The 15,023-nt window shown below is 41.3% G+C and overlaps 2 protein-coding genes across 4 annotated transcripts in view; both read left to right on the top strand.

Moving 5' to 3' along the window:
• The first annotated feature begins 2,372 nt into the window (after positions 1–2,372).
• On the top strand, positions 2,373–10,253 carry LOC131471620 (protein rapunzel-like). 3 transcript variants are annotated; one of them, XM_058648254.1, is made up of 4 exons: positions 2,373–2,460; positions 3,308–3,386; positions 6,284–6,353; positions 6,898–10,253. In XM_058648254.1, the coding sequence occupies exon 4, from the start codon at positions 6,937–6,939 to the stop codon at positions 7,618–7,620; it is 684 nt and encodes a 227-aa protein (XP_058504237.1). In that variant the 5' UTR covers positions 2,373–2,460; positions 3,308–3,386; positions 6,284–6,353; positions 6,898–6,936; the 3' UTR covers positions 7,621–10,253. The 3 variants fall into 3 exon arrangements, with proteins under 3 accessions (XP_058504237.1, XP_058504239.1, XP_058504238.1); XM_058648256.1 differs by having other exon boundaries at positions 6,284–6,349; XM_058648255.1 differs by lacking the exon at positions 2,373–2,460 and having other exon boundaries at positions 3,298–3,386.
• A 4,034-nt stretch (positions 10,254–14,287) lies between these two features.
• LOC131471621 (protein rapunzel-like) overlaps positions 14,288–15,023 on the top strand; it is a 1,122-nt gene continuing 386 nt past the window's right edge. Inside the window, exon 1 of the mRNA XM_058648257.1 lies at positions 14,288–15,023. This exon is cut by the window's right edge and continues 386 nt beyond it. Coding sequence (XP_058504240.1) covers positions 14,336–15,016 — 681 coding nt within the window. The 5' untranslated portion in view covers positions 14,288–14,335 and the 3' untranslated portion in view covers positions 15,017–15,023.

Raw genomic sequence — 15,023 nt, forward strand, 5'->3', positions numbered from 1 at the left:
TTTGCAAGGGTGCACATATGAGCAAGGGCATGGACACCAACATGATGTCAAAATAACACAATATACATAAGAATCTACTTAAAATGTACAATAGAAAATCACACACACAGAGACACAGAGAGAGAGAGAGACAGACAGATAGAGAGAGAGATAGGGAGAGGCAGACAGATATAGGGAGAGACAGACAGATAGAGAGAGAGATAGGGAGAGACAGACAGATAGAGAGAGATTAAATAAAAAATGAAAACATCACGTTAACAAGCAACAATAATGCAAGGGAAGGTGATTTCTGAAGAAGTTGCAGTGGATGGATTTGTTGCCTTGTGCCTAGACTGAAGCCGATCTGAAACCCTTCACTGAAGTAAGGGCTGAACAATTTTTAAATAAATATCGAATCGATTTAGATTTATTCATTTTAAATCATATTTTCACACACATTTGAACAAATATTGCGCGTCCTATGATTTGAAAATTGCAGTCGGCCATAATGTGAACTTTTAATTAACTGTCCCGCCTTAATTGAAGTGATATAAATAAGAAGTGGAAATGATTTCTGATTAAATGTCTGAATGTTCAAAGGGAGTTGAAACTATTAGTGCAAAATGAGGGATTGAAACTAGAAGTTTGTCTATGTTTTCTGGTAGAAAATCATGAATGAAAAAGAGTGAAATTTGTGACCTGGAAAGCAAGTTGAAAATCACTTCTTTAAAGAGTTGAACGACCTCTCTACAATCTGTCGTCCACATAAACACAATACACACACAGTCAAATTCAGGAATAGGCTGATAATTCCATACATTTTCATGACAAATTCTGTGAAGATCATGAAAGAGAAAATGAAGTTTCTACATATATAGTAACTACAATTCCATTCATTTGAATGACAAATAGTTTTGTTTTTTTTAAGTTGAATATTTAAAAAAGTGTGGAATATAAGTTTTACACTTAAATATAAAAAGAAATTCCAAAGTGGCTGAATAATGTCCTCACGGAGCTGAACATTTTGAAGTGTCTGCGTTTCATTTGTGGAGCTGGTGAGAAGCAGAAGTCTTTTGAATTTATTTTAATCTTCAACCATATGAAATATTTCAATTGGAAAAGTAGAAGCAATAATGCTTTAAAGTCTGAAGTGACTACAATGACGTATATGTGAAACCTGCAAGAAGTGGAGGAAGAAAAGGAGTGCATCTAAAGTGCATTTCAATTCATTTGAATGAGAAATTGATTTTTATTTTTTTTTAAAGTTGAATATTTCATAAAGTGTGAAATATTAGAACATTCTGAATGATGTCCTCATTGAACTAAACAGTAAGTTCTACTCTGAAGTATGTGGAGCCAGTGAGTGGTTGAGGATGTATTTGACTGAAGTTTGAATAAGACATTGATTTTGCTTTTTAAAGTTGAACATTGTTGAATACTTCAGAAAATGTCAAATATTCCCAGAACAACATATAGTAGCCACCCCACTAACAACAACAACAACAACAACAACAACAGCAGCAGATATACACAGACCCTCGGGGTTTCACCTTGTCATAATCGTCGGAACGAAAGAAACATGAACACATTCGTTCACTTCACAGCCTCCAGGTTCATTCTAATCACTGAGGCTTTGAAAGAGAGGGCTCCTTCATTCCTTCTGCCCTCCAGCTAAAATAACTCGGTTTATTGCAACAGAGGCTGTTTGTGTGTGTTAAAATGTGCGCGTGCGGCCTGAAATTACGCATCTGAACCGCAGCCCGACGCACAGCTGATGTTACACAAGGCCAGTGTGGTGTGTGTCTGCAGGATCATATAGGAGCGTGAACATTCATCACTGTGTGACTGTTCGGAGTGAAATGTGAGCTGTTGTTAGACAGCTGCAGGAGGAGCAGGAGCAGCAGGAGCAGGAGGAGCAGGAGGCGCAGGAGCAGGCGGTGCGTCCTGCTGGAATAAACGACACACGCGCGCGCGCGCGCCTGTTGAAGCACCAGCAGCTGATCTGATAAAGAAGGCTTTGTCATTTTTCATCTTTTTATTCACAACCGTTTCCACGAGAAGCCGCGGCGCTGCTGCTGTGGACAGCGCTCCTCTTGTGCTTGTGCTGCTGCTGCTGCTGCTGCTCCGGGGTCTGTAACCGGGGTCTGTAACCAGCTGCAAGCTCAGGTCCGAACACGTAGGGAAGATAACGCCCTGCATGTTTGTGTGTCTACTGTATATATGTATGTGTGCTGTAGACATGCTGTAGACGTAAACATGGGTCAGCAGAGGAGGAGGAGGAGAGGAGTGATGACGCGTCACTGGCAGCTGCCACATTCATTTGCATGAGGGAAAACCGCCTGAAGCGTCATCTTTGAGGATTTGTCTGAATACTTTGTCACATTTACGACACACTCGCGTCTATTCTGCGCCTCGGGAAACAACCTCCGCTCTCAGTGAAGCCGGGATCGAGCGTGTGGATCATTTTTGCGCACCGAACAGGTGCGTTTACACCTCAGGTTTCTGAGCCTCCTTGACAGCTAGTGGATGGTAGATTTGATTAGTGGCATATGCGAGTGCTGTTAGTCTTATGAAATAGATATTTAAGCAAAAATAACACATTTGAAAACGTTTAATTACAGCTGGATTGTCTGTGGGGCCACTGCGCCATTTTGGACACACTTGGCTTTCAATCTGACTTAAAGTCGGAAGTTTTGAGAGTAAATTGAATATTTTCATATTTTTTTGACAGAATGATTATTTTAATTACCTTTTATCCAGGAAAAACTTCCACCCTCCGCCACTGGAGTCTTTGTTGGGCTCTCTCTGCCTTTGGATACACCTGCTCGTTTTTGTTGAAGCCAATTTGGACCAACTGATTTCTTTTTGTTCTGTTGGATTCTACTGTTGTGGAAATCTTTTCTTTCGACTTGCTTCACTCAGTCCATAAGAAAGGGGCCTCTTTGTGTCGAAAATGCCCCATAAAAAGACCATTTGCATCCTCCAGCATGCTCCAGGGCTGGGCAGGCGCACACAAAGCAGCACAAAGTCTCTCAGTGCTCAGCTGCGCACTGACTGACAATTGTGCCGTAGTTTCAACTGTAGGACTACAGAATGGACCAAAATAAGTTTGAACCATAGGGGTGGACCATGGTGAATGTGAGGAGTGGGTTTTATTGTTAAAGGCCGTTAATGTGCCATTTTAAAATAATATTTTTGAGCCTTATCTGCTTTGAACCAAAATTGCCATTTTGGTGATGTTTGGGCTTTTTGGGGTTCTTTATAATAGACTGAGTCCAATTTGATCACCCCCTCACATTCAACAAACATGGAAGTGTCCTTTTTGCAGGGCTTGCTGGGAAGAAGAAGGAGGCAATCGAGGTTGGGACGTTTCAGAGGGAGGTGTTGGTACAGCCATTGTCAAAAAGGTAAGAAATCCTCTGTCCTGTTGGGACTATTGGTGCCCAGTGTTGGCTGGGAAGTGGATAAAGACGGTAAACTAAACATTTAGACAGAGAAAGTGAGGTTTTCAGGTGTATATTGATGTCATTTTTAGTGTGATCCAGCAGGGAGGGCCAGGGCATTATGGTGTGCAGTAACAAGGAAACATGGAGGTACGGCTAGGGGGAGCCATAGCTGAGCAGGAAGCCAGCTGACTGGCCCTCAGCTGTAAGGAGAGAGGATGTTAGGCTTATTGTTGGACTTACAACTTACGGCAGAAGTCCGGACGTGTATTCTAGTCGCCATTAATAGTCAGTGTTTAAAGTGTTTTCGCTTCAGGGCTCAACTGCTGCCGTCACACACACCTGGAGACCTGGAGACACACACACACACACACACACACACACACAGAGAGAGGAGATCATGTTTTACTTTAACAAAAAGACACTTTCGTTCTGAAGATGCATTTAATGAACTTTTACAGTCATTTAAATAGAATAGAACACGCACATGTGGATTAACCCACAGTGGCTATGATCACAAATAACAGTCAAGATGGCCGCTGCACTACAGGTGAGGTCAGCCTGACACTTCCTGATCACGCACGCGCGCGCGCGCACACACACGTTATTACCTTATAACCTTATAATTAGAAAAGTAGAAAACCTTATAAACCTTATAAACCTTATAGACACTGAGCCACAGCTTCTCACTGACGGATGTCCTTCACTGTCTGTGATTGGTTAATCCACACTGTAGGAATGTATGTCAGTAACTGTGATGAGTTGAATTAATGACTGCTGATTATTATCATTATTTATTATAACATCTAAAACCAATACATTTGTAACGGACTCATTGTTTCTCCTTAAAACGATTTTAAAAAGTATATAGTTGATTTTAAGATTAATAGCACAACAGGGTTAATTTGCTGTAATGTGTTAAACTGAAGATGCCTCATCATCATAGACCTTGGGCATAAATAGCAGATATTATTATTACTTAAGACTTGTATATTAGAAAAAATAGGAGTCTTGATCTCAGAAAAGTGCTTAGTGTTTAAAACAAAGCAAAACAATTAACCCTTTCATTAACCCTTTCATCATTCGTTTGCTGTAGATTGTGAACACACAGCCTTTTCTCTTGTGGGGCATCATCTGCATCTGTGGAAACACAAATTTAACATAAGAATCACTTTGTTAATAATTTAGATTCTATAATATACCATTTATAGAGCAAATATATCTTTTATTGATACTTGATTAAACGTACCAAAAAGACCTATACGGGCAGACCAGATGGTTTTATGTTGAATAAAAAATATTTTTACAAGCCTCTAAAATAGACTTTCTAAATGTTTTTATGGATTTTTTAAAGTCAGTTTATAAGACATTTTAACTGTAGGTTCCATGAGAATTTGAAGAAGAATTGTTGCTTGTATTTTCAGACTTTTAAACCCATCATTAAAAGTGAACCTGTAGTTAAAGGGTTAATTCGTGCTGCTGAGCGTCACTGCTCTCAGTCAGTCCACGGTGGTGGTGCTGAAATGAAATGTGATGGTGGATGAGATGGGTGTTTCCACCATCGTTGTTGGTAAATTACTGCCCCCCTCTGGTGGACGTAGGTCATGAAGGAGAGGAAAGCAAAAGCAAAAGAGAAACGCAGTCAGTCCCTGAGCTGTCAGTCAGTCAGTCAGTCCCTGAGGTGTGAGTCAGTCAGTCAGTCCCTGAGCTGTCAGTCAGTCAGTCAGTCAGTCAGTCAGTCAGTCCCTGAGCTGTCAGTCAGTCAGTCAGTCAGTCAGTCAGTCAGTGTCCACAGTGCGGATCCTGAGCCATAAACTGACACTTCCTGATCATAATAGTATTCTAGTAATAATAATCATAACAGGATGCTTGTATGCTGAAGGTCTTTTCCACAGCAGCCATTTTGACCTTTAAAGCACTGTAAACCAGCACAAACCTTTAAACTGAGGCAGAGAAATAGAACCCAGCCCTCTTTGTTTATCCTAAACGCCACTGGCATGAGGACAGTTTTGTGTGGAAACCGGCTTTATAAAACCATGTTTCATTATGGATTATTTTATTATTATTTTATAATCCCATTGAGATTAAGAACCTCTTTTTCAAGGGAGTCCTGGCCAAGATAAGCAGCAGCAAATACAAAACACTCGACAGTTACACGCAAATGATGGTAGTAGCTGCTGTTGCATAATAAACATGTCGCAGTCCTCAGTCATGCAAGGCCTCACTTAAGTGTGGCTGGTTTCTCTGTCCCACCCGTTTGCTGCTGCTGCTGCTGCTGCTGCTGCTAGTGTCTAAACGCTGCTGCTGCTAGTGTCTAAACGCTGCTGCTGCTGCTGCTGCTGCTGCTGCTGCTGCTGCTGCTGCTGCTGCTAGTGTCTGAACACTGCTGCAGGAGCTATCGGCGTGTTCCATAGAAACAGACGGGGAGCAGCGTGGTGCTGAAAGGCTCCGGTGCTGAATGGAACTGTTCCACAGAGAGGGAGCGACTTTTAACTCCTTCACTGCTGAAACGTGCAGCAAAATGGCCAAAAAACAACTTTTTACAACGTGAACGGGCTGAAAGATTCAATAAAAACATTTCATTTCCTGCCGTCACTGCAATTTGATTTGCTAGACAAGTCAAGCTTGAGGAGAATATTTACGGTGATGCAGTGTAATACTGTAGATTAAAAAACATAATGGAACTTTGCACAATAAACAACACTAACTCATAAGTTCCTCGTGGTAAATGAGTATTTTAGTGAATGGGGAAAAAACATGAGTGACTTGAAAATGCTGTCTAGCTCCTGCACCACATCAGTCGATGCATGTTCTGTGTTGTGTTTACTCTCCTCTCATGTCTGAATATTGTTTGTCTTTAGTTTCAGGAATCATCTTGTTCCAGAGTCGACTGCAACAACGCGACCTGAGCTCCAGGGAGAGAAACTGAAAGTAAGATGCTGTCCATCGTCTGCCACCAGCTGATTTCTGTCTGTCAGTCGTCCTTCATGTTGGAATAATCTGTGAAACTCACCGTGAAATGTGTTTTCTATGTGACTGACGGAGCGACAAGAAGAATGAATCAGTTATAACTGTGTAATGAAGTGAACACACAGAATTTCTTGTATGTCAGTACGAAACATATGTGAAGAATGGATTGGTTTTGACCTCGTTTGACAAAGTTTGACCCTTAATAATCAAAAATGTCCCCTTTTTTACAGCAGTCAAATGAACCTATCGTGAATTAACTTGCATGAATTCTAAAATTGTGGCTCCACTAGTGGGAATAGGAAGCTCTAAAAACGTCATGATTCAATTTGATTACAAGTCATGGGTCATAATTTGATTGTAAAAGTTATTATATTGATTTACATTTTTATTTTTCTATGTCTATACATAGTTTTTCCAGAAGAATCGTGATCAATAATGCGTGTGCGCGCGCGCGTGAGAAACCAGTCTTTAAAACCGTTAGGTAACTTCCTGTCTCGTTTTCTAGACGTCCACATCTACACACTGTGACCTCCACACCTGAACCATGATGGACGAGGAGATCATCGAGGACCAGACCAAGCTGAAGCAGGGCCTGATCCAAGTGCTGCACTGCGTGGCCACCATCTCCTCAGCAGCAGCCGTGATTAACCCCATCTTCGGCGTGGCTGGCTCCCTGATCCGGGTGGTGCTACACCACGTCGATGATGAGGACATCCGCACTCTGAAACGTGAGTTTGGCTCGGTCCACCATAGGCTGGACCAGCTGTCTCAGCAGAACCGTAACACTCTGGTGCAGATCAAGAAGGAGACGCTGAACAGCCAGTACTGTCAGGTGGAGGAGAACCTGAAGAACCAGTTCAGGAAGTTCATGGAGATGGTGGAGGCACGGCCGGACCTCCGCGAACGCAAGAAGGAAGACTTCGAAGAGAGCTACAGCAATGACTTGGGTGATCAGAACCTACACACGCTCTATGATGGTGTGGTGGGTAAACCGAAGCTCTTCAGCAGGCCCATCCTGGAGGTTTACCTCAAACACTCGGAGGGCGACCGTCATACCATGGAGCGACTCTGCACACGTCTCACCTATCTGTTCTGCATCGGGCTCATCGCCCTCATGGGACACGCGGCCGTCACCGGAGACGACGAAGAGAGTCTGTGCGAAGAGTGGGCCGAGAAGATGGAGCGCGTGCAGGATAAGATGAAGGAAGCTCTGCGCTTGTGCAAATGAAGAAGCGGCATCATAAAAAGAGCTTTTCTCCTCTGCTGCTTTCTCCTTCATGCTCCAGGGTCCATCTTCCTCCTCTGACTCTTAACGTTTCTCTTTCTCTAAGCACTTTGTTGGGTCACCAGTTGAGAACATAACGATAACGATTGAGCATCTTTGGCTGCATTTACACTGAACATGGCAGTGTCAAGCCTCATTAGTATGTGGAAATAATACATGCATACAAATGTGCAAGGTAAGCATACAGATCAGATATTTCACTATCTATGGAACACGTGTACACAGTCTGCGATCACATGACTGTTTCGACCGGCGCATGGAGGACGAGGCCTCTCACGAGTGGACTCATGTTGAGGTTTCATGCCTTTTTAAGCCTCTCAAATTTCATAGTAACGACACTTTCGCTTGCAAGTCAGTAGCCACGCCCATCCCGTAATCACCTGATTTCAGATGTGGGTTACATTTGAAAGACAATGTTAGCAGGTCCTCCCAAATCAAACCTGATACAGGAAACATCAAGACCCTCAGTGTGAATGCAGCCTGTGTCAACCAAACACTTATGATAGAAACACATGTACTAACACTACATAGAAAAGCTTTGTTGGTATAACAAGATGCCATTATTGCCCATTATGTCTCAGTACTATGATTAAAACTTACTCTGCTAGTAATGTCACTATATTACACACACACTAATATTGGTCCTTTCTCTGTATTCTCTGGCTAATATAAAATATCACAACATAACATTTAAATGTTTATTTGAAATTTGATTCACTAGGGATGCACAATATTATCTGCACCATATTATTGTGCATATCTGCAAACACACTAAGGTCCCCTGATATGGCTGTTGACTACAACAGGTGGCTCAATAGGTGGCAACCTCCATGTCCTCTGTGCTGGCGCCCTCTACTGCTTTCTTTTATGTTTAGTTATTTTGCACAATGAAGAAAATCTATATCTGACATGAGTAAGAAAAATATTCACTACAGAAGAGACTAAATGCAGTTGGTGGTATTTACACACACACACACACACACACACACACATATACATATATATATATATATATATATATATATATATATATATATATATACACACACATATACACATATATATATATATATATATATATATATATATATATATATACACATACACATATACACACACACACACAGTTAAGGGCTGCAACTAAGGATTATTTTCATAACTGATTATTGTGGATTAACTTAAATGTCAGAAAATGTTGCTCAATGTTTCCCAGACTTTTACCTTCTTTTTCGCCAAAGCTATTCAGTTTTAATATTTGTTCTATGTAAAAGAACACAAAGTATTCACAACCTCTGTGAAAAACCACAGAATAAAACACATTTGTTTAGTAATGGACTAATAATCGATTAATCGCTGTGGCCCAGTTGCTGGATTAACGTATACTACAGCGATCTTAGGCTGCAGTAGCTACAGTACTTGGTCAATATAAAAGATGAAATAAGTCTATGTCCTGATTGTATTGTATTGATGACGAGATGCCAAACACAAGCACTCTCTTTCTCTCTCATGAAAACTACAGATATTCCAAAGTTGAACTATGAATGTAACGAATCATTTAATCCTGCATCTGTTATCAGACATGAGTCCATGTCAGTGAAGCACTGACACATGATCAACACTGACTGTGCTGAGAACCAGTGTGAGATAGATACAGACACGCTCACCAGTCAGTGAAGACTAAAAACATCCCAGGATGAGCCATGATTTGATTTGTTTGGTGTTTCCTTGCGTCCTCACTGACGCCATGTTGTCAGTGAGTGTCTTGGTGCAGTCAGTGCTGACGTGATGATGCACTCTGCTTATCTGTTGCTGTCCAGCACTACATTTAACATTTTTATACTCCAATGTTAGAAGCAGCTGCCACTGAATTATTTGTCTTATTTGCCATTTTCAGTAAAACACTAAAAGTATAAAGAAACAATGATCACCTGTGTGAAGAACACTAAAATCTGGAAAATGAACAGTTCCATTTTGCTTATTTTATATTATTGTAAACACTGCATCACAACAGGCCACATATAACACTATATTTTAATGCCTTTTTACTTTATTTTTTTACCAATTTAACTTGAAGAATGAATCATTTCCCTTTGACTTGGGGAATATGCACTCTTATTTTACATGCATATATATATATATATCTATCTATCATTTTTAATGAGTTTCTTTGGTGTATGTGTCGGTGTATATGTATATATTTTTTTGGTCATCATCTGACCGGCAGGTTTTTGGCTTCATTATGCAAAGGCACTATATCTTGAATGGACTCTGTGTGCTACACTTTAAACTGAAATGTGTAAATGTAAAGGTTCTATTTTTGTTTGTCTAAACTGACCGCTGGTGTCCTGAGGTTTGATCCTTTTTTTTATCACTTAAAAACACATGATTTATGAAACATAGGACTTTATTTTAGACTTCCCTAAGTCTGTGTCTGACGGCCATTTGTCTTATTGTTGCAACACATTTACTATGTGCTTCATAAATATAATCAACGTGATGCAGGAAATGTTTATTTGAAACATCATAGAAATATGAACGTGTGATGGATCACTATAAATAAATATAAGTGAATGCAAGTTGGAGTTGTTCATTCTTTATATATTATATTATATTTATATTCTATTAAGTAGATAACTTGATAAGGTGTCTGTAATGACTTCCTGGTGGCTGTTATATATCAAATAAACTGCTGAAATATACTAAATATTATATACATCAAACAGAAAATACTTGAACGTGTCTATAACAGTCTATTTGTGTTATAGCAGAATTTGACCATGTTTATAGCCAATGTCATTGTTTCTAACACACGTAAATATCCTTCATTTAACATTAAAAAGCCAAAGAAATGCAGCTGGTATGATCTGAAAAAAGGTAATAAGTGTATTTAAAGATCATGTGACCATGAGTTATCTCATTTGTTATATTTTACAGTCTCTTAGTACACAACCCTAATCTCTATGAAATATTCACAGATTTTAAAACAACTTTGTGGACTTACAACTTCCGAGGAAATGGAAGAAGAAGACGACAAATTGGATTAACATCACTTGGACCTGCTCAAGTAACTCAAGTTACTGAACTTTGAATATGAAAGTGCAAATGACTGTGATTTTACTGCCCTCTGAAGTTCATAAATAACTCGAGCTCAAATCATAAAACCCAATTTTACCCAACAACCTATTCAAATGTAGATCATTACTTGTTGATAGATCGATAGATAGATAGCAGAGGTGGGTAATAACGCGCTACATTGACTCCGTTACATATAACTTTTTGGATGAATTGTTATTTTAGGAGTAGTTTTACTGCAACATACTTTCATTTTCCTTGAGTATATATTTGATGAAAGAACAGTTTTTTAAGTGACGCTCGTTGCTTTTTTCTTTTTATATTATTAAATGCGTGATCTATTTCTCTCCTTGTTGGCTCAGGCTGACAAAATCTTGCCAATCAAACGCAGCCAGTTGAGTCACATGACTCCGTGCCGCGGCACCAGCTGTTAGCCGCAGATTTCGGCTCCAAGTGGATTTAAAACACACCAGCGGCTCGTTGTTTACTGTGTCCGACACCGAGGCTCCCGTCTCCGGTTTCTGGTCTCCTGTCTCCGGGTTTTGGTCTCCTGTCTCCGGTTTCTGGTCTCCTGTCTCCGGGTTTTGGTCTCCTTTCTCCTGTCTCCGGTTTCTGGTCTCCTGTCTCCGGGTTTTGGTCTCCTGTCTCCGGTTTCTGGTCTCCTGTTTCCGGTTTCTGGTCTCCTGTCTCCGGGTTTTGGTCTCCTGTCTCCGGTTTCTGGTCTCCTGTCTCCGGGTTTTGGTCTCCTGTCTCCGGTTTCTGGTCTCCTGTCTCCGGGTTTTGGTCTCCTTTCTCCTGTCTCCGGTTTCTGGTCTCCTGTCTCCGGGTTTTGGTCTCCTGTCTCCGGTTTCTGGTCTCCTGTCTCCGGGTTTTGGTCTCCTGTCTCCGGTTTCTGGTCTCCTGTCTCCGGGTTTTGGTCTCCTTTCTCCTGTCTCCGGTTTCTGGTCTCCTGTCTCCGGGTTTTGGTCTCCTGTCTCCGGTTTCTGGTCTCCTGTCTCCGGGTTTTGGTCTCCTGTCTCCGGTTTCTGGTCTCCTGTCTCCGGGTTTTGGTCTCCTTTCTCCTGTCTCCGGTTTCTGGTCTCCTGTCTCCGGGTTTTGGTCTCCTGTCTCCTGTCTCCGGTTTCTGGTCTCCTGTCTCCGGGTTTTGGTCTCCTGTCTCCGGTTTCTGGTCTCCTGTTTCCGGTTTCTGGTCTCCTGTCTCCGGGTTTCTGGTCTCCTGTCTCTGGGTTTCTGGTCTCCTGTCTCCGGGTTTTGGTCTCCTGTCTCCTGTCTCCGGTTTCTGGTCTCCTGTCTCCGGTTTCTGGTCTCCTGTCTCCGGGTTTCTGGTCTCCTGTCTCTGGGTTTTTGGTCTCCTGTCTCCGGGTTTCTGTGGAACACTCCGGACGCCGGGTTTCTGGTCTCAGTTGTCCAACCAATACGCCGATGTATTTGAATTGGATAATCCGAATTTATTGTACTTTTAGTTAAACAGTGATTTATTTAATTACCCAAATAATTAATATATTATTGTTTTAGTTCAAAGGTTATTTATTTTATTATAAAGATTGTATTTATTGTTTTATTTAAAATATTATTATTTAACATATCTTAATTTGAACCTTGCTGTTTTATATTATGTTGTGTCTACTTTACGTCTACTTGAGTAATTATTATCTTAAAGTAACAGTACCTTTACTTGAGTACTCTACCCACCTCTGATAGACAGACAGACAGACAGATAGATAGGTGGAGGTCAGTGTGTACAGTTGCAAAGTGAACACGAGAGGGCGTCAGTACTACACTACACCTGTTATCACTTCTCTCTCTCTCTCTCTCTCTCTCTCTCTCTCTCTCTCTCTCTCTCACTCACTCACACACACACACACACACACACACACACACACACACACAGAATGACATGATTCCAAACTGACTCGTTTTTTCTTCTCAGGACACAAATACAAACTGAACCAGATGAACCACATGTATTGACAGCAGCAGCAGCAGCAGGAGGAGCAGGAGGAGGAGGAGGAGCAGGAGGAAGAGGAGGCTGAATGTAGCAGAAGTGTAGTAAATGAACGCACGGCTGAGGTTAAGAACCTCTGGAATGACACTAATGCATCATTATCCAGCAGGACAGGTTTGACTCACAGCTCACAGTGAGGGGGGACAAAGACAGAGACAGCAGGTGTTAGAGAGTGCACAGATCTGAGGCTCTAACCTGTTGTGCACGAGGATGACACAGTGACGCATGTCCTCCATCATATGATGGAGCTCATTTCTCTGTCGCTCCACGATCTGAGCTCGTTTCATGGAGACAATCAGTTCACTCCTGTGGAAAGACAGAAACATTCAATTCAATTCAATTCAAAAAACTTTATTGATCCCCAAGGGGAAATTCAAGGTCCAGTAGCTTAGACATAACATAAACAACATAAACAGTATGATGAAAAAAGAATGAATGAATAAACATGAATAAAATGGACAATAAAAAATACTAAAAAAATCAAACAATTACTGGATAATAATAAAATAACTATAGCAGTGCAAATTGAGTCTCAGGGCTGGAGAGAGGGGTTGTGCATATGGCTAATATAGCCAGTAAACAGCTGTAGACAGTGGATCAGTGGACAGTCAGTGCAGTACAGTACACAAACATTATTATAGGAGGAAGTGGAAGTGAAGGAGAGGGTGGAGATGCATACAGACAGACAGACTATGCAGAGGAGTCTGTCTCTCCTCTTCCCTTCAGTGAAGCATTGAAGAGTTGTATAACCCTGGGAACTAATGACTTCCTCACTCTGTCAGTTATACATGGCAATGAGCGTATCTCCCGCTGATCATGCTCTTCTGCTTCGTGATAATGTATGTATGTATGATATGTATATGTAAATATATAAATATATATATATATATACATATATACATATGTATATATATACATATGTATATATGTACATGTATACATATATGTATTTATGTATATATGTATATATACATATATACATATATACATATATGTATATATGTATATATACATTTATACATATATGTATATGTATATGTATATATATATACATACATATACACACATTTACATATAAGTGAATGTCAAAAATGTCCCCCTTTTTTTACAGCAGTCAAATGAACCTATCGTGAATTAACTTGCATGAATTCTAAAATTGTGGCTCCACTAGTGGGAATAGGAAGCTCTAAAAACGTCATGATTCAATTTGATTACAAGTCACGGGTCATGATTTGATTGTAAAAGTTATTATATTGATTTACATTTTTATTTTTCTATGTCTATACATAGTTTTTCCAGAAGAATCGTGATCAAAAATGTATTTATTAATTAGAGCTATGAATCGATCATCACTAAATTAATTGTAAACACATTTATAAACACTTTTTTAATAAGGAAACAAAAAAAATCAGTTGTTCCAGGTCACGCTGGAAAAAAATGATTTTTAAATCTCAATGAGGCGTGTGTGTGTGTGTGCGCGCGCGCGCGTGAGAAATCAGTCTTTAAAACCGTTAGGTAACTTCCTGTCTCGTTTTCTAGACGTCCACATCTACACACTGTGACCTCCACACCTGAACCACGATGGACGAGGAGATCATCGAGGACCAGACCAAGCTGAAGCAGGGCCTGATCCAAGTGCTGCACTGCGTGGCCACCATCTCCTCAGCAGCAGCCGTGATTAACCCCATCTTCGGCGTGGCTGGCTCCCTGATCCGGGTGGTGCTACACCACGTCGATGATGAGGACATCCGCACCCTGAAACGTGAGTTTGGCTCGGTCCACCAAAGGCTGGACCAGCTGTCTCAGCAGAACCGTAACACTCTGGTGCAGATCAAGAAGGAGACGCTGAACAGCCAGTACTGTCAGGTGGAGGAGAACCTGAAGAACCAGTTCAGGAAGTTCATGGAGATGGTGGAGGCACGGCCGGACCTCCGCGAACGCAAGAAGGAAGACTTCGAAGAGAGCTACAGCAATGACTTGGGTGATCAGAACCTACACACGCTCTATGATGGTGTGGTGGGTAAACCGAAGCTCTTCAGCAGGCCCATCCTGGAGGTTTACCTCAAACACTCGGAGGGCGACCGTCATACCATGGAGCGACTCTGCACACGTCTCACCTATCTGTTCTGCATCGGGCTCATCGCCCTCATGGGACACGCGGCCGTCACCGGAGACGACGAAGAGAGTCTGTGCGAAGAGTGGGCCGAGAAGATGGAGCGCGTGCAGGATAAGATGAAGGAAGCTCTGCGCTTGTGCAAATGAAGAAGCG

This window comes from Solea solea, chromosome 13 (genome assembly GCF_958295425.1).
Source record: "Solea solea chromosome 13, fSolSol10.1, whole genome shotgun sequence".
In the NCBI taxonomy this organism is placed as follows: Eukaryota; Metazoa; Chordata; class Actinopteri; order Pleuronectiformes; family Soleidae; genus Solea; species Solea solea.

Excerpts from the sequence above, each read along its gene's own strand:
- LOC131471620 (XM_058648254.1), top strand. The coding sequence starts at position 6,937 with ATGATGGACGAGGAGATCATCGAGGACCAGACCAAGCTGAAGCAGGGC.